This window comes from Budorcas taxicolor, chromosome 10 (genome assembly GCF_023091745.1).
Source record: "Budorcas taxicolor isolate Tak-1 chromosome 10, Takin1.1, whole genome shotgun sequence".
NCBI classification, from domain to species: domain Eukaryota; kingdom Metazoa; phylum Chordata; class Mammalia; order Artiodactyla; family Bovidae; genus Budorcas; species Budorcas taxicolor.
Window position 1 is genome coordinate 86,315,679 of NC_068919.1, and position 19,944 is coordinate 86,335,622.

Here is a 19,944-nt window from a genome sequence, read left to right on the forward strand (position 1 = left end):
TAGCCCCACTTGTCAGATGAGAAGACTGAGGCTGTGTGACTTGTTGGCTAGCAAGAGGCAGAGGGAAGTCAGCTTTACTTGGCTTTTTGCTGCAGCTCCAACTCCCACAAGATACATGGGTGACTCGGGGGGACCACAGACGTGGCAGGGCTGGTGAAGAAGAATAGGAGTTAGGAATCAGTGAAGACGAGCTGCCATCCAAGAGGGCAGTCGCCCTAGAGCTGTTGCAGTGACAAGAGGGAGTCAGGTTCTGACCGGTGGAAGTAGCTTGGGGATGGCAGACCATCCAGGTGGCCGCCTAGTGACTGGGGAAGCTGAGAAGCTGGCCTGCCTGGATGGGCACCGAGTGTGATTCAGACAGGAAGGATGGACTCAGCCTCCAAGGACTCAGCCTTGGGGGCCAATGAAGCCAAAGAAAGTTCAGAGAATCTGACTTCTAAAAGACTAAAAAGCTGCCTCAGCAAAATGGCCACGAAGATTTTTTTTCTGGTTAGTGAAATATAGATGATTTAAACATTTTTTTCTACTGCTTTTAAATTTTTTCTGCAATGACCAAAGATTTTCATTTTAGATCCTTGTCATGCTTGTCTGTGCTTAACCCAGTGACTGGCATGTTGCAGGGCCCCAGTCAATGTTTGTTGGATGGATGGATGGATGGATGGATGGGCAGGGAGATGGACAAGTGGATGGAAGACAGACAGACAGACAGGGAGGTGGGTGCTTACAGAGAAATCTGGAAGACATAGACTGTAGTGTGACAGGAATGTATGGAAGCTGTGCTCTGAACCAGCCTTTTCTGCCCCCATCTCTGCCTCCTTCTGCCTTGCCCTTCCTCCCACAGCTTTTTCTGAACCCTATAAGTATGGATGGTGCTTTGTTACTTATCCTGTCCATCAAGAGGAACCCCAAATCCAGGATGGAGGATATTGACATTTCTGTAAGTCATCTGATGGTTCGCTCACACTCAGGGAGCCTGCCAGTTACCATGGCCACCGCGCCAGGTGCCAACAGCTCTGACCCTCACGGCCTATGTGCTCCAGGAGATGAAAAAAAAACACTCCTTTTGGGGTACAGTCCTGCCCCCCTCCAGGGGTCCTTTCCATCGGTTTAGCCAGTCAGTCAGTAACATCATGGTATAAATTTGCCCGATCCTGGGAACCTGGGACCTGCACCCCCAAGAGTGGGCCTGAGGGCAGAGATGAGGAACACCAGAATCAAAGGTGGCGGACCCCAGAACAGACCTGTCTGCAGTCAGCTTTGTTGATGGATGGCTCTGGGCCTTAGAATGCTTCCACAATCACAGGATTTTTAGAATCTGAGTACGAAAACACGTCCGAATCTGTGTTTTCATTTCATGACTCAGCCTACTCTAATCAGAGTAGTATTTGAGTGTTAAAAAAAAAACCTTAATGGAGGCGGGAAGCTTGAGGAGGTGACTCCACTCTGTGGGTACTCTGTCCTAAATCACCCCAGAGGTGGGAGCTGCTGCCAGCAATATCCTTACTTGTCCACCAGTTTATACTGTGTGTTCGTTTTAAGCCCCAAAGCCATTTTATAGGCTCCAACTGGTTTAGTTCTACTCTGGGAGGTAGGTAGAATGTGTTCATGACCTAGGGATGCCAAGGCAAAGTATACAAAGCTAGTGACTCAAGTGATAGAAATGTCTTGTCTCACTGTCCTGGAGGCTAGAAGTTCAAGGTCAAGGTGTTGGTCAGGTCGCTTCCTCCAGAGGACTGTGAGAATGAATCTGCTCCCTGCTTCTCTTCTAGCTCCTGGTAGTTTGCAGGCAATCTTTGCTGTTCCTTGGCTTGTAGAAACCTCACCCTGGATCTCTGCCTTCACCTCAGATGTCACTCTCCCTGCGTGCGCGTCTGTCTCTGTATCCCAGTGTTCCCTTGTTACAGGGACACCAGTCATGTTGGGTTAGGGCCCTAGGGACCTCATCTTTAACTTGATCATCTGCAAAGATCTTATTTCTCAATAAGGTCATATTCACAGCTACTGGGGGTTAGGATTTCAGCATCTTTTTTTGTGGGGGATATGATTCAACCCATGACCAGTTCAGTTCAGTTCAGTCGCTCAGTCGTGTTCGACTCTTTGCGACCCCATGAATCGCAGCACACCAGGCCTCCCTGTCCATCAGCAACTCCCAGAGTAACTCCAGTAGCTTCAGCTCTGAAGATCAACACTGGGGTAGAAATGGGCTTTTCAGGGCCTTTGGGGACCAGTCGTGTAACCCCACAGCCGTGCCTGTCTGTCACACACAGACACCAGGCTCACCTTCTGAGTGCAGAGTGAGATGACAGGAGGTGACAGGCCACCAGCACCCAGCTAGGACACCTGATCCAGATCACATGGGAAGCTCACAAGCCAAACCACCAGTTCTAGCAAAGGAGAGCCGTCCCGGTCTAGGAGCAGCACTGCAGAATGAGCTGGAAAAGACAACACGTGGCTTTGCCTGGGGGGAGCCCGCAGGTCTGGGAGATGGCATGACGGCAGCGCCCGCCGCCCGACAGGTCCCCTCTCTCCCTGCTGCAGAATGTGCTGGTGTCCGAGCAGTTCGTGAAAATACTGGATGGCGTGTGCGCCATCCACCCCCAGCTGGACGTGATATACAAGTCAGTGCAAGCCCTCTCGGCCAAGAAAACCCTCTTCACATGGACGAACCCCGTGAAACTGATCCAGGTGAGCCCTGCTTCCCTCTAAGAGCCCCCAGGGGCCCCTGGAGAGAGCTAACCTTTGGCTCAGCTCCCAGAATTTCTACTCCCCCAGAGCGGCGGTCCTGTCTGACAAGGAACTTCTCAGCTGCAGGATATCCCCTCTGGTTCTCAGATCCATCAGCAATGCTTCCTGACTCCCAGAGGAAAGGAAGTGCTTGAAACTGGCTAAAGTGGGAGGGGCGTGGAACAGGATGGTTTCTGCCAGCTAGGCTCCTCCATTGCAACCAGAGACAAGTCACTATAGTGCTCTGTGCCTCAGTCTCTTCACCTGTAAAATGGGCATAATAATAGTACCCACCCCAGCAGGGCTGCTGTGAAGGTTAAATTCTATACTCCACATGACGGACTTAGAACAATGCCTGGCATGTGACCAGCACGCAATTCACAGAGGCTCTTTCCAATAGCTGGTAAGGATGCAAAGACATCCTGTGGTCAGCATGGGTATTTGGTGGCTTCAACTAATGAGAAATCCATAAGTCTTTTATATCTAGAGGTCACCTGCTCCTGGCTCCAGTCTTAAATTGTGTCTGGCAGTCGGAGGAAAAAGATGTAACAGGGGCAATAAAACTCAGAGAGTGTTAGAGTTGGAAGGGATGTTATAGCTCCTCTGGTCCAATGGCCTCACAGAGCAGTGACTGCCCAGGCCTGGAGTTTTCACTGCCGGCTCTGCCCTGGACATGCAGGTGAGGGGCGTGCTGCTGGGGGCAGGACTGTTACCACCTGGGGCAGCAGGAACTGGGAGGGTGCCCTGCAAAGGCAGTTCCGCGTGGCACGTGCCACTGGACCTCTGTGCCTTGGTTCCAGAACCAAACAGGAGAGCTCTTACATGAAAATTCTCACTGTAGGAAAAGTTCTAGAAAGCAAAGCAGTATCAGGTATCTTTATATCTTTATGAGTGAATCGATGTCAGGTGAACAGAGGAGAAATTTGTTTGGCAAGAAGAGTGGGAATGGAGTTATCTAGTGCAAAGTGCCCTTGCTCCTTGTTTTAAAACAATATAGAAAAGGAATCCCAGAGGAGAGACCCAACCACACATACAATGTAAGCCGTAGGCCTTCCCCTCAGGGGCCCAGCAGTCTGGCTGGGAAGATGGGATAGACACAGTCATTTCCAATAGAAAAGGTCAGATGATAAATAATAAACAAGTGACCAAGGTAGCAAGTATCAGTACAATCCAAACTAGAGGTCACTGCAGGACTGGGCAAACAGGAAAGGAGGCTTCCTGGCAGAGGCGGGTTGGGGCAAGGGCCCTGACACGCAGAAAGGGTGCAGGTGAGCCCCAGAGGGAGGGACAGAGGGAGGGGGACTCCCACCAGCAAAGGAGCAGATAGGGAGTCACTTGCAGTGTGTCTGGAGGGGTGGGAACAGAACCACCTGGCTCTGGTCTCACAGGGCAGCCCGGGAACCAAGGCTGCAAGGGGAGGCTGGGGCTGGACATGGCAGTCCTCAGACTGTAGGCTCAGAGCTGGGTTTGAAGTCAGGGAGCAGGGAGCCAGGGAGAGTTGTTGAGCAGAGGGTGTGATATGAATCCAGCAGGACTGAGGGAGAGTATTTTTGGCAACAGGGAGAGAAAAGAACTGAAGGGAGTAAATATGAATATGAGAATGGGAAAATCAATGAGGACACGCTTGTAGTATTCTAGATATAGAACGGTAACTTGGCTGAAAATGACGATGGGAGTGGAGATATCCTTACGGAGCATCTCCAGGACTTGGTGAGTGGTTGTGTCTGCGTGCGTGTGCGTGTGTGTATGTGTATATGTGTGTGTGTGTGTTGGGAGAAGAGAGACCTGTGGGAAGAGGGGAGAGGTGAAGATAACTCCAAATTTCAAGCCCAATGGACTAAAAGAATGATGGTAATGTTGCCAGCAATAGGGAAGTCCAGTGGGGAAAAGAAGCTGCCCCTGCCCCCTCTTCCCACTCTGACTTCATCCCTCCCATCTCCCCACACCCCCATTTCAGCCCCACTGGATCTCTTCCCATTGCTTCTTGCATCCCTTAAAGTCAGCTCTGGGTCCCTCTGCCTGGAACACTGCTCCTCCTGCCCTCTGGGTCTCACCCTCTCCTCCGCACTCCCTCTGTCCACACTTGAGTTTCCCTTCCTCGGGCAACCCTTCTCAGGTTCCCTGGCCAAGAGTCAGTGCCCTTGACACACACTGCCCCAGCCCTCTGCTTCACCCTTTCACCATAAGACAACTCCTCCAGGGCAGGAGCTATGTTGGGTCTTGCCAAAAGCACCTCCCAAAATGACAGGCCCATCCTCCAGTCAAGGCTCTTAGTTGCGGACCACAGAATCCACTCCACTAGGTTAAGCAAAGAGGAATCGATTACCAGAAAGGGACTCCAGAGACGTGAGAGGGCTGAAGAAAAGCCTCCATGTTTAGATTCCAGAAGACACCCAACCAGGAATTGCCTGTGGAATCGGGAAGCCACCCTCCCAGCTGCCAAAGCACTCGGGTCACACATGCATCTCACCAAAGGGCTTGGTGAAACCATCTCGTTCCTACCCGCAGCCTCCAGGGGGCTTGCGGAAGGCCGGTCTTTGGTTTTCCAGCCTCTGTAACACAATATAGAGGTGGGTAAGAAGGAACTAGAGAGGGTGTAGCTGCTGCAGCCCTCAGTAGCAGGGATCACAGAATCCAGCTGACTCAGGCTCGCTTCAGACGTGTTGGATTGAGGTGTCAGTGGGGTTCAGCATGGACTAGCGAGCAGCTTCTGGGGATGTGGAATTGGAGATGGGGGTCCAGGATTCACCCTGGGGTGGGGTGGGGTCAGCGGAGCACAGCAGAGAGGGAGATGCAGGGAGAGGAGAGCAGGGACCCGGGAGTGATCCCCGAGGAATTCCTCTGTGAGCAAGAGAGTCTGCAGAAATACCTGTCGGCACATCTGCCTTCGGGCTTTTGAGAGTCAGAGGGAAAGAGAAACCAGAAGATACTAAAAAGGAACCAAAAGAACATTTAATGATACTGGAAAGGAGCTCACAATATATTAATACAGTGCATTTTATTAAACAGTATGTACGGTAGAAAGATGTTAGATAGATAGGCAGGCAGATGAAAAAAAATGTACGTCAAGATGTTACCTCTGGGTGGTGGGATTGGACTATGGGTGATTTTTCATTTTCTTTGATTTATCTAAAATGACCTTAAAATGTGAGTTGCTACTATCTTTGAATGGAAAACAATGACATATCATTTTTAAAATACTCTAACACAGTACGTCTCCATATGAGGATATTTGGATGAAATAATGAGAATCCTATGAATTCCAGGAGCCTGTTCCGCCCCTCCCACTACATGGTTCTGGTTTGGTCTTTGGGTCTCGCATCCACAGAGCACCGTCTCCGCTAGTCTTAGCAGGGGCGACCTCAAAACCAAATAATGCACATGCATGTGATCACCGCCCTATTCCCTCCACGCTGTGGGAGCTTAACAGCCTCGGAAACAATCCTTCCGCCTTTGGGATGTGCACCGGCAGGACAGCCTGCTCAGTGTGGGTGGGACAGACACACGGGAAGCATCACGTGCGGTTCTGCCAGGCCTCGGTCTGGGCAGGTAGGGGTCAGAGGTGGGGCGGGGGACAGGGGTGGGGGTTCGTACAGATGTTACAAGGCTCTTGGTGTCTCCTGCTTCTCCCAGAGCTACGCAGACCAAAACAAAATCTCCGTCCTGGACTTCTTCAGGAGCCTGAACCCCAGTGGAGAGATGATGATGCCTGTGGGTGAGTTCCGGAAAGCCATGATACGGGTAGGTGGCTGCCTCGGGGCCGCGGGCACTGGGTGTGCGTGTGTGCACGTGTATGTGACAGAGACATGCACAAGCATTTCACAGAGCTTCCCCCTTGGCTGTGAGAAGCCAGCTGATCCACCTCCTCTATCGAGACCCAGAGGGACAGCTAAGCCTCCCTCCATCACCCCCTGATGTCATTCTCTACTGCATGGCTGGGTGTCACTGGTGACCCAAGATGCTGCCCGAAGACGCACGTTCTTCATCTTCAAGGTCTTTCTCCCCATTGCATTTGGCTCCTGGGCAGATTTTACAAAGGAGTAGGATAAGAGACCACATCCCAGTGCCCCAGTATCTTACCTTAGGCTGTATCGTCTTGGCCGAAATCCCACACCTTCACGTGTAGGATATGATGGAGGTTCTGAGGAACCCCTGAAATGCAAGCATGAACAGGTCTGGCTCCAGAGCACCCCTAGGAAGGATGGGCCCTGCAAGAATAGGACTCTGTGGAGGTCCAGAGGAGGCGGGATAGGACCCTCAGAGCTGGGCCTGCGGTGAACAGGGCTGGCTAGACTCGGTACCAGGGAGGTAAGGATGAACTTCCCATGCTGCAAAGTCACCCCGCCCACTCCACCTAGACTCCCACCTCCTTCCCCCACCCCCAGCAGGGCCCTCCAGATTGAAAAGAAAGGCTTGGGGTCCTGGGCAGTGACCCCCGGGTGTCGGGGGGCACTTCTTCCCACCCTGCAGGGTATGTGAGTTCAGCTCCCTCGGATCTCTCAGTTGCCAGCTGTGGGCCCAAGGGGAGTGAGTGAAGCACTGTGGTGTGTGTGTGCGTGTGTGTGTGTGTGATGGGGAGGTCAGGGGTGGGGAGCAGAGAGCTCTACTGACCTTGCATGTTCTGTCCACCTCCTCAGCAGAACAAGGTCCCCATAAACCGGTACCAAGTCAGGGAGCTGATAAAGAAGCTGGGCGAGAAGACAGGCATGGTGGACTTCAGGTCAGCCTGGCCCCGCTGCCCAGACCTCTTGGGGCTGCCCCTCTGGCCCCCGGAAGGCCTGCAATTCCGTCTAAGGTACCCTGGCTCCAGGGGCCATGCTGGAGCAATGGGGACACACGGAGCAGAGGGCGAGGCCCTGGGATGGGGACGGGGTGTCAGACACACAGACGAGAGGACAGAGGTGCCCTGGGGAACCGCGGGTCATTCGACTCTGCTGGAGCAGAGGCAGCCAGGCAGGTGAGATCTTAAAGAGACCAACAAGGACCTTGACAATGGTCATAACAGTGACCAACATCCATGAGCCCTTACCACGCACCAAGTACTCCACCAGTCAGCAGACGGGTGCCCGGATTCTCACAGCACCCAATAGGCACTAGTGTGCCCCCCACCCTACTGTGAGGGATGAAACGGAGCTTCAGCGAAGGAAGGCATGGAGCCAAGGGCTCGCGGCCAGGAAGGGGCAGCTGCAGCCTTAGGACCCAGGTCTGTGTGGTCCGGGCACCTGCTTCCCTGTGCCAGACCTCCGGGCTGAGGCTGCAGGACGCGCTGGTCTGCACACGGCCCTGCGGCTGCGTGTCTAGGGGAAGCCCTGAGGAGCCTGCCGGAGGAGGCCCCTGTCCAACCCTGCCCCACGGCCCTCCCCCTGTCCGACCCTGGCCCACGGCCCTCCCCCGGGACCCCTGTCCCTGCCTCTGTCAGTGTTCCTCATGCGTGGAGGAGCCGCTGCCACTGCTGTAATTCGGCTCTAACAGTGAGGGTGAGGCTGTGCGCAGGGCTCTCAGTCTCCAAGTCTTTGAATGGGGTGATAACCACAGCACCCAAGAGAGTTTCAAAACAATCGAGTGGAGACGATGTACATGAGGGGCTGGCACATGATGCTCTTGGTCAGGAGCGACACCATCATCCAGCAAGCATCGCCCCAGCAGGGTGGCTCAGGCGTGCCCCCCACCTCGACGGCCCCCCACCCCAACCCGCCCTCTCTAAAGCGCCACCTCCTGTTCCTTGGGACTGGTGGGAGGAGCCCAAGGCAGAGGGCTGGAGATCAGGCCGTGTGGCCATCGAGAGGCGGAGCTGGGGCCTCGGGACCCAAGTGGGAAGCTCTAGCTGGCACCTTGAATTCCCCTGCGGTCAACACACCACAGCTCTGTTAGTTCCGATTGAAGAACAGAGTCATCTTTCTTTTCTATTGTTGCTTGAAATTATCATTTTTTTGTTACAAATCATATCTACTTGTAAAAGGTCTAAGTCCACAGAAGTGCCATAGGGAGAAAATGAAGGCACTCTCTCACCTGCCCCCATAGCTCCCGCTGCCCCCAGAGTGCGCTTGTGAGCAAGCCCAGGTGCATGCTTCGGGAATTTTTCTCACATACTTGCAATCAAGTGTGTGTGTGTGTGTGTGTGTGTGTGTGTGTGTGTGTTCTCCAAGTGTTAAAAATATGGACTCTGGGCCCGGGCCACCTTAGTTCCAAGCCCAGCTCCACTCTTGTGGAACTGGGCAGTCTACCCAACCTCCCGGTGCCTCAGTCTCCCCATCTGTGTATAGGGCTGGGAGCTTTCAAGGATTAAATGAGTTAAAGCCTATGAAGCACATAGAACACTAGCTGGCATGTGGTAGACTCACAGTATTTTACTATGTTATTTGACCCTCACACATACATACACACACACACACACACACACACACACACACAGAGTTTCTTATTTATCATAAATAGAAGCATACCAGGGCTTCCCTGGTGGCTCAGATGGAAAAGAATCCACCTGCAATGCAGAATACCCGGGTTCAATCCCTGGGTCGGGAAGATCCCCTGGAGAAGGACATGGCAACCCACTCCAGTATTCTTCCCGGGAGAATCCCACAGACAGGGGAGTCTGGTGGGCTGCAGTCCATGGGGTCTCAGAGTCAGACACGACTGAGAGCCTAACACATGCACAGACCGCGCTGTCACAGTCCTCTGGCCTTGCTCTGCCTTACAGGATGGTTTGGCGAACTGTCCACGTTAATATCTTTAGACCTATCTCAGCCTCTTCAACCACCGCATGGTATGTCACAGTGCAGAAAGAGACTCTTACCGACTGTTAGGTTATTCCCAATGTTTTGCTGCCACAAGTAACAGTCACCAACTTTCTTTCGTATGTCGTGTCTGCACACCTGTTTGTCTAACGTGGGTTGGGTGGCTCGGACCCAGGATGAGCACGTCCACATTCTAAAATTAAATCTGCTGCCAAAGCTGACAACGTAAACCCACCTTCATCCCTGTCTGGATGCTGAACCTCACCTCGGGCATTGCTTTGCCAAGACGAGAGATGGGTTTACACGCGGTCTTACTGGGGTTCGAGCCTGTCTAAACACTCTCGGCAACCAGCCACGAGGCTGCATCAGTGCTCACCGTTTTCCCCTTACCTTTCAGTCCAGTTTCCTGAAAATGATGAGGTCATAGCAACATGTCTGGTCTGGAAAGACGTCTCGGCGACAGAGAACTTCTGGCACATCGGCTGGTGGCAGGGGAGGAGGCGGAGAGCTGGCTGAAACCTTGGTGGACAAACCCCAAGGCCAGGGCTGTGAGCCAGCCAATAAAGTCTGGCTTGGGTCTCTGGGCTGCTGGTGTCCTGCCCTTCCCCTGGGAGCACCCTCCAGTTTTAGGGGGCCCGTCCTTGGTGGCCTCATCAAGAGCCATGAGACAGATTGGGAGCGGGTGGGGTTGCTGGGCGACAGGATGAGAGCAGTGGGGGAAAGGTCAGCGCACGCAAGCAGTTGCCACCGTGCTTGTAAACTGTGTCTAGGGGGGATGGCTGAGACTCGGGAGGAAGCGGCAGAGGCAGCAGGTGCTCAGGAAGTGAGGACGGGGCCTCTGAATGCACAGGCCAGGGTGTCACGTGGAGAGAGTCCGGGCGGGAGACGGAGCAAGCTGGCATCCAGTGTAGCCTGGCACGGCCTAGCCACCTGACCTTGGAGTCTTGTGATTCCACCTGAAAGGTGGGACAGCTGAAACCAAAGATCCCCCGTCGGTTCTAGGGGTCTGCCATCCTGCATTTCTTTGTAAAATGCCTTGGAAAACTGGGGAGGCATGAGGAGCTTAGCAAAAGAAGAGCAGGTGTAGCCAAGAACAGCATATGTTGAGCCGGCGGGGGGAATGGGTGCCTTCAGGGGTTTTGATTAGGCCTGCCAGCCGCCTCTGGGACAAACAAGGGCAGGAACTGTCCTTTGTACCTGTACAGTGCCTGCTTATAGTAGGTGCTCAATAAAAACAAGAGGGTGAGATGAAAAAACTCATGCACTTGGCAATTATTTTGGGCAAGAGAGGGAAAGCTGGGAGAGTTTGGGGGTGCCCAGGGACCAACACTTTGGAGCACCAGGGAAGTACTGGAATGGCACCTGGGAATCAAGGCACCAGCCCTCGGGGTTCCCTTCACTTCTTCATCAGGAGTGGAGGTGATGTTAAGCCCTTTCTGCACGTACAGTAGAAGCATGATCTGAACATCTGTCCCCCTCCCCACAGCTTACTTTCCCCTCCCTTCCCTCATTCAGAGTCTTAGCCTAAAGTTGAATTTCTATTCATTAGACTGTTGTATGGGCTCAGAGTCAAAATTAGGATGATGAAAAGAAAATAAGGCAATAGAAGGAGTTTGTGAGCTGAAACTCACATCTATCCCACCCATCAGGGTATGTAGATATATTTGACTCCCCAAATAAATCGGATTCACTTGAAGTCAGGGAGTTTGCCTTTTAAGACTATTATAACCCTTGAAATTCTCCATCACGTCCATGCTCATAACTGAGCATCCAGTAATTACTGGTGTCTGGGTGGAACCCTGAGGATTATGAGGCTATTACATCAAAATTTGCTACGGACTGTAGATTGTTGTTCATTCATTGTTCGGTCGCTCAGTCATGTCCAACTCTTTGCAACCCAATGGACAGCAGCCTGCCAGGCTTCCCTGTCCTTCACTATCTCCCGGAGTTTGCTCAAACTCATGTCCATTGAGTCGGTGATGCCATCCAACCATCTCATCCTCTGTCATCCCCTTCTCCTCTCACCTTCAATCTTTCCCAGCATCAGAGTCTTTTCCAATGAGTCAGTTCTTCGCATCAAGTGGCCTAAGTTCTGGAGCTTTAGCTTCAGCATCAGTCCTTCCAATGAACATTCAGGACTGATTTCCTTTAGGTTGGACTGGTTGGATCTCCTTGCTGTCTAAGGGACTCTCAAGGGGTCAATGAAAACAGCAATGTTTTCTCAAAATGCTTTTATTCACCTTTTGCCTAAAAGAGAAAAGGCAGCACATTTTCTTATCAAAGTTATTTCTGCGTGTGTAGTTTTGGAGGAATGATGGACATCCGGGACCCTCCAGCCCACCCCTTGACACACACTCCCATCACAGAGGCCCAGCTGAAACCCTGCCTGCAGCAACTCTGGAACCTGCCCAGGTGTGGCGTAGTTCCTGCTTATGGCCACTAGGTGTCAGGTCAGCTTCAAAAGTTCACCTGAGGCCTGTTCAATCAGCTTGCTTTGTGGTCCTTGCTCTGCCCTTTCTCTGACTTCCCAAACTTCTGCCCCCAGGAGCCTGGCATGATGTCAAAGCCCCATAGCGTCCAGCAGCCTGATGCTTGGACAGACCTGTCCTCATTATGAAGCAAAGTCACTCACATCGACCACGCACCCTTGTGTGTGTGTGTGTGTGTGTGTGTGTGTGTGTGTGTCGCTCAGTCACGTCCGACTCTTTGCAACCCCACGGACTTATGGCCTGCCAGGCTTCTCTGTCCATGGGATTCTCCAGGCAAGAATACTGGAGTGGATTGCCATTCCCTTCTCCAGAGGAACTTCCCCACCCAGGGATTGAACCCTGGTCTCCGGCATCATGGGCAGATTCTTTACCATTTGGGCTACAGGGAAGTCTTGCACCCTTGTTGTGAGGAAGAAAGTCAGGTGCTCAGTACAAGCTCCAGAAACATTCAGGCCCTTACCCCCAGCCAGCCCACCTTGGAGCTGGGCAAGACCTGAGAAGAGCCCCGCTCCCTTTAGGGAGCACTACACAGGAACCCACCCACTGACGAGGGGCTGACTCACGCTTTAGCAGCTTGCCATGTCAGGAGGCTGCCGGCAGGGGGACCCCAGCAGAAGCTGAGGACCAAGGTAGAAGGAGAGGGGCCAGGCAGGAGTGAGAGAGGCTGGCTGGTCAGAGATGGCCAGGCAACAAAGGGGGTTAGCTGAAGTTCAGGGACCCAGGGCATGCCCTCCTTCCATGAACAACTTCAGTTCAGTTCAGTCACTCAGTCGTGTCTGACTCTTTGTGACCCCATGAACCTCATGCCAGGCCTCCCTGTCCATCACCAACTCCTGGAGTGCACCCAAACCCATGTCCATTGAGTCGGTGATGCCATCCAACCATCTTATCCTCTGTCATCCCCTTCTCCTCCTGCCCTCAATCTTTCCCAGCATCAGGGTCTTTTCCAATGAGTCAGCTCTTCACATCAGGTGGCCAAAGTATTGGAGTTTCAGCTTCAACATCCATCCTTCCAATGAACACCCAGGACTGATCTCCTTTAGGATGGATTGGTTGGATCTCCTTGAAGTCCAAGGGACTCTCAAGAGTCTTCTCCAACACCACACTTCAAAAGCATCAGTTCTTCTGCACTCAGCTTTTTTATAGTCCAACTCTCACATCTATACATGACCACTGGAAAAACCATAGCCTTGACTAGACGGACCTTTGTTGACAAAGTAATGTCTCTGCTTTTTAATATGCTGTCTAGATTGGTCATAACTTTCCTTCCAAGGAGTAAGCATCTTTTAATTTCATGGCTGCAGTCACCATCTGCAGTGATTTTGGAGCCCAAGAACATAAAGTCAGCCACTGTTTCCACTGTTCCCCCATCTATTTGCCATGAAGTGATGGGACCGGATGCCATGATCTTTGTTTTCTGAATGTTGAGCTTTAAGCCAACTTTTTCATTCTCCTCTTTCACTTTCATCAAGAGGCTCTTTAGTTCTTCTTCACTTTCTGCCATAAGGGTGGTGTTATCTGCATATCTGAGGTTATTGATATTTCTTCCGGCAATCTTGATTCCAGCTTGTGTTTCCTCCAGCCCAGCGTTTCTCATTATGTACTCTGCATAACTTAGCTTTGCTATTTTTTTTATTACGAAAGTATGATAATATATTTACTGGAGACTTGGAAAATACAGGACAAAGTTACATGCAGTTCCACTATATATTACAATTATTTTTTAAGTAGATAAATTAAGATTTTTAGTTGGAATTTCAATATCAAACTCTCAAAAATTAATAGAATGAAAATATAGAAAAGTAGGATATAGCAGACCTGAAAAGCACCATGAACCAATTCAACTTAATTAAGATTTATACAATTTTCACACAACAGTAGGATGCAAATTCTATTCAAGTTTCCATAGACTATAAACTAGGAGACACTGGAACACATCCAGGGACATGAAATGAGGTGCAAAAACTTCATGGTCTGAAGGTACTGCAATCATACAGCCTGTTATCACTGTGGAATTATGTTCGAAATCAATATCACAAGATATTTGAAAATAACACACATATTTTCAAGTACGATGTGACATTTACCAAGAGAAATCTTTGACTTAGCCATCGAAAGCCTCAAGAAAGTCAGAAGACCGAAAAACCACCAAGGGTGATTGCAGAGAAGAAAAACACCTAAATGAGAAATTAATATCAAAGATACTATTTAAAAAAACATGTATTTGAAAATTACATGTCAACTTTTAAATGATGGGTGTATCTTAGAAACCATAACAAGGAAAATTAGAAAATATTTGTAAAAATGAAAACAGAATTTACCAGAATTTGTTGCGTGCAGCTGAAGCTGCTCAGTGCAACTAAATACAATGTGGAATTTTGAATAAGATTCAAAAAGCAAATAGTGGACACCAGCATAAAATTTTATGAAGTTTGAACAAAATTTGTGCTTTAGTTAATAAGTGTGTGTGTGTGTGTGTGTGTGTGTGTGTTAGTCACTCAGTCATGTCCAACTCTTTGCAACCCCATGGATTGTACCCTACCAGGCTCCTCTGCTCATGGGATTCTCCAAGCAAGAATACTGGGGTGGGCTGCCATTTCCTTCTCCAAGGGACCTTACCAACCCAGGGATTGAACGCTGGTCTCCCTCATTGCTGACAGCTTCTTTACCATCTGAGCCCCCAGGGAAGCCCATCACAGGTTAATGTCCTGGGTTTTTTGTTTGTTTTGGCTTGTTTTTGTACAACATAGTATTTCTTTATAATCTCAGAACTGGATTAGAAGTTTTAAGCTCATACAATTTTTTTTTAATCACTAAGATAATAAGCTTTCCAGAATTTCAGCAGTAATACTAAATGCCAAAATACATGGAACTATATCAAATTTTTGAGTGAATATAAATTCGCAATTGAGCATTCTATTCATACTAAGTCAAACAAGTAGGATCAAAATGTCATAAATTTTTCAGCTTGGCAAAAATTAATATATTTTCTAAAATATATGTTCATATTATATACACTACTATATATATATATCAGTTCAGTCCAGTTCAGACATTCAGTCATGTCCGACTCTTTACACTATATATATACATGCACACAAAAGCCTTTCTACCATGCTTGATAAAGGCTTGAGAAAGAACAACAACCAAAAAAGAGATGGAGGATCTTTTACTTTTATCCAGTTTGTTTCACTTTTTCTATTTCATATTCAGTGCCCCCATTTCATTAAGTTTATGTTTTTCAGTTTCTCCAACTCAGTTTGGCTTTGTGCATTACCTCTTTGTTTTATCTGATTGGAGCTTGGTTGATTTATGCTGCTGAGATAGTTTCAAGTGTACAGCAAGGTGAAAGAGTTATACAAATACACAAATCTACTCTTTCTTAGATTCCTTTCCCATATGGGTCATTACAGAGTACTGAGTAGATTTTCCTGTGCTAAACTGTAGGTCCTTATTAGTTATCTATCTATCTATATAGTTTTGTATGTATATCAGTCCCAAACTCCCAACTTTTCCTCCTCCTTTTTTTCCCCCATGGTAACCGTAAGTTTGTTTTCTACATCTGTGACTCTTTGTTTTTTAAATGAGTTCATTTTGTTCAGTTTTTTTAAGATTTCACATATAAGCAATATCATATGATATTTTCTTGTCTGACTTACTTTGCTCAGTACAACCATCTCTAGGTCCATCCATGTTACTGCAAACGTCATTATTTTGTCCACTTTTATGGCTGAGTAATATTTCAGTGTATATTTGTCATATCTTCTTTATCCACTCCCCTGTCGATGGACATTTAGGTCGCTTCCATGTCTTTGTTATTAGAAATAGTCCTGCAATGGACATTGGGATGCATGCATCCTTTCGAATTGTGGTTTTCTCCAGACACATGTGCACTAGCTGTTTGCATCCTCTCAGGAACCCTGCGCAGTGAGGTCTGTGGTCATCCCCATTTCATAGCTGAGGGAATACAGGCATGGAGAAGTTGAGCAGCTCACACGAAGCCTTCTGCTAGTGAGAAGCAAGGCTGAGATTCAGGCCTACGTCAGCTCTGTAACCTTGAGCTGGTCACTCAACCTCCCTGAGTCTCCATCTCCTTATCTGTTAATAGCATGATAATGGTACTCACTCCCCCATAGAGTTGCGTGTGAAACGCTGAACCCCAGGCCTGGCACAGGAAGTCCTTAATATAAGCATGCCTTCATCACAGCGAGTTCCTCTCCTCCGAGAGAGGGCTGCAGGGAGCTAAAGGTCCCGCAGACACCTTAGGGGCCAAACTGAGCAGCCATCTTTGAAACACCCAAGTACTGGGTCTTTGAAAGATCACGGGAAGCATTCCGAGTCTCAGGATTTGGTTTAACCCTTGAGTGAAATCAAAGGAATATGTCCAGAATCTTAAGAACTGAGGGGAGGTGGAAGGGCCAGGGACCAGGAACGTGCTGTGGGCAACACAGGGGATGAGGTGGACAACTGGGCTTTTCTTGGTTCCTAAGATCTGAAGTCCCTTCCTGGGCTGGGAGGGTCCCACCTTACAGGCTCTGGGAGGGGCAAGTTGGACTTGTAGCTTGGACCTACACCAGACACGCGCACTCTGGGCTCGATTCAGGAGCTGGCAGCAGAAGAAGCTTAGGCCACAGAGACCTCCCTCTGGCATCTGTGTCTGTGCGGTTGGATGGAGCTCCTGAGCTGTGGTGGGGAGGAGGGGATGGTTCTGAGTGCCACCCACAGGTCAGCGGTGCCCGCTGCAGCCTCTGTGTGACCGTGCTGGCAAGCTGCGGTGTCCTCAGGGGACCAGGCTGCCCTGCCAAGCGGGGACCTGGCTTGGGATTGGTTTTGTTTGGTTTCGTTTTTAAACAAAAGAAAACAATGATTGGCAAGGCAAGCCTGTGTCCTAAACACTGACCTTGAACTAAAGGGAAACGGTGACCTTGAACTAGAAGAAAGGAACAGCGCTCTTTCGGGAAGCAGACATTCTGGAGAAGAAGAGAAACTGAGGGCGGTGGGGGTGGGGTTGGGGAGCGGCTTCCGGGGCTCAGCGGGACCTTTTAAGTAGGGACAGTGTTGTGATCCTGGGAGACCTCTCTGCTGTTTTGCCCCCTTTAGGGAGTCTGTCTTAGAGAGTCCCTTGGAGGGCAAGGAGATCAAACCAATCAATCCTAAAGGAAATCAGTCCTGAATATTCAGTGGAAGGACCGATGCTAAGCTGAAGCCCCAATACTTTGGCCACCTCATTTGAAAAACTGACTCCTTAAAAAAAGATTCTGATGCTGGGAAGGCAGGAGGAGAAGGGGACGACAGAGTATGAGATAGTCAGATGGCATCACCAACTCAATGTACATGATTTTGAGTAAACTCTGGGAGTTGGTGATGGACAGGGAGGCCTGGCGTGCTGCAGTTCATTGGGTTGCAAAGAGACAGGACTGAGCGACTGAACTGAAGCTGACTGGCTGGATGTGCCTGGGATGAATGAAACTAACCTGGTGCGTGGTATAATGCAGGGGGTGCTATGGTATAATGTGAAAAGGACAGGTCTTTTCCCAGTTCGTAGCACGTGCTTCAAAAAGCCCTTGGAATTTCCTGAGTGAGGGGAGTGCCTTTGTTATGCTAATGACGGGTCTCAGGGTGGGCCCCACCTGGATAGCTTCCTGATAGACCACAGGTGTGAGCTGACCGGTTGTTCAGCCAGTAGAAGAACAGGGAGCTGGAAAGTGAGTCACTCATTAGGCAGTGTTCAATCAGGCCCGCCTCCACCGTGAGAAGTAATGAAACCCCAATGAAAACGTTGGACACCGGGGGTTCTGGGGAGCGTCCTGGGAGGTGACTGCCCCAACTCCACACCCTCTCCCCCAGGTCTTGCCCTGCAGGCCTGTTCATCTGGCTGCTCCTGAGTTGTAACCTTAATAAAATAACAGAACAGCACTTACAGTGAGTTCTGAGGGTTAGGGTAATGAATTACCAAACCTGAAGGGGCATGGGAACTCACTATTTGTTTCTGGCTGGTGAGACGTGCTAGTCCTGGAGAACCCCGCTTGTGGCTGGAAGCACAGTGTGGGTAATCTGTGGGGGGGGACCCAGTGCTTAACCTGTGGAGTTGACGCTAACTCCATTAACTGCATTGCGGCAGACCCCAGGTGATGTCACCCCAGGTGCAGCAGAAATGGAAGATGTATACGCAAAGACACATCTGAATTACAGGGCATGGTATGTGTACTTGAATGTGTCCACGCCCAACAGGAAAGGCTTGCCTGGTGTACCAACCCGTAGTCCGCCTGCCAGCATCCTAACAGCAGGGTTTCAAAGCAGCCGCTCCTGGGGGTGTACCACTCTCCCGGCTGTACCTCGATCTGGCCAGCAGAGGGAGCTCCAATCCCACAAGTCCTCTGACTCGGGACCGCGGTCTCAGCTCTAAGGCAGGGTTGGGGGAAAAACAGAAAAAGAAAATAGGATTACAGGACTGGCTCAGGGAAATCAAATCCTTACTGTTGTTTAGTCTCCAAGTCGGGTCCAGCTCTTTTGAGATCCCATTAACTGTAGCCTGCCAGGCTCCCCTGTCCTTGGATTTTCGCAGGCAAGAATACTGGAGTGGGGTTGCCGTTTCCTTCTCCAGGGCATCTTTTCGACCCAGGGATCAGACCCAGGTGTCCTGAACTGCAGGTGGATTCTTCACCACTGAGCCACCTGGGAATTCTTACTGGGTGCCTGCAAAAAGGCAGCAATGCAGCTGGCTTCAGCAACACAGGAGTGGCCTGGGTCAGAACCCTCAGTCTGCCCCCTCACCATCTGATGCAGGTTCTTGGAGCCTGAGCTTACACACCAGGGGCCCTCTTAAAAAAAAAAAAATTTACAAATATAATGTCAGGCATAGTACACTCATCCCAGACTGGACCATGAGCCCCTGGAGTCTGAGCTGAACTGTCCACAAATAGATCCCCACGCTGAGCACTGTTCCTGGGGCAGAGCAGGGGGGAAACGCAGAGATACTCAGTGCATACAGTCAAAGATGGGAGAACGAGCGAAAGCGGTCCCTGCCCTCAGAAGCCCCGCTGTGAGGTTTCCTAAGAACTGTTCCCGCAGACACGCTCCTGGGCACCCTGGCAGTGCCCGCTGCAGCGCATTTGGGGTGAACGCCCACAGAGGCTCCCGACAGCAAGACTGACCCCGAGCTGCGGCTCCAGCCAAACGGTGGAAGCAGAGACTCCAAGGGCACTGGGAAAGCGGGGGACTGGACACCCGTTGGGGGGATCCACAGGGAAGAATCCACACGGTGTTTCTTCCAGAAGAGGCCCCCCTGGTGACACACTCCCTGGGCCCCCAACCTCACAGGGACGGACCCTCCCAACTGCTGCAACGCCGGCCTCACAGAGCTGGGGAGGCGATAAAGCAGCCAGGAGCCAGCCAGCTTGGGGTGGGGGTGGGGGGCTCCCGTGAAGGAGCCTCAGTGGTGGGGGACCCTAACGGAGAGGTGGAGAGGGTGACCCCACACTCAGTTCTGCCCCCCTCCCAGTCCCCGGCCGATGCAGAGCCGCGCCTGGCCCTACTCTGGTCAGCAGAAGCACATCAAGGAACCTGGGTGAGGGGCAGGCCAGCGGGGTAGGGGTGCGGGCTGGGCGTCCCGCCGACCCGTGTGGCACTCCTGACGCAACCCCTTCCCACCTTCCCTTGTTCTTTATGGGGGGGGTCTTACCACGTGCCAGGCCGTGTGTGTGGGCACCAGGGGTCAGACAGAGCCTTGAACGTCGCCATGGGCCAGGTGTGAATTCAAGGGGCAGCGCTCTCAGGGACACGGGGCTTAAGCCCGATCAGAGAGGCGGACGTTGATCAGACAGGCACCCCGACAGGGGCCACTCTGAAGACTGCGTGGAGGAAGGGCAGCTGGGGACAACGAGGCAGCCCTGAGGCTGGAACCAGCTTCCCAGCTAATCTGACTCTCACTGTGACAGTAACATTGAGACCTGCCGCCCTACGGCTTTTGTGAGAGAGTCGATGGGACCCCGCACACA

The 19,944-nt window shown here is 50.9% G+C and overlaps 1 protein-coding gene across 1 annotated transcript in view; it reads left to right on the top strand.

Moving 5' to 3' along the window:
• The window catches only part of LRRC74A (leucine rich repeat containing 74A), a 40,440-nt gene extending 20,922 nt beyond the window's left edge, over positions 1–19,518 (top strand). The window contains exons 10-14 of the mRNA XM_052647390.1: positions 842–937; positions 2,539–2,685; positions 6,358–6,465; positions 7,362–7,519; positions 19,449–19,518. Of these exons, the coding sequence (XP_052503350.1) occupies positions 842–937; positions 2,539–2,685; positions 6,358–6,465; positions 7,362–7,519; positions 19,449–19,518 (579 nt within the window). The remainder of the gene's footprint in view (positions 1–841; positions 938–2,538; positions 2,686–6,357; positions 6,466–7,361; positions 7,520–19,448) is intronic.
• Positions 19,519–19,944: the final 426 nt, after the last annotated feature.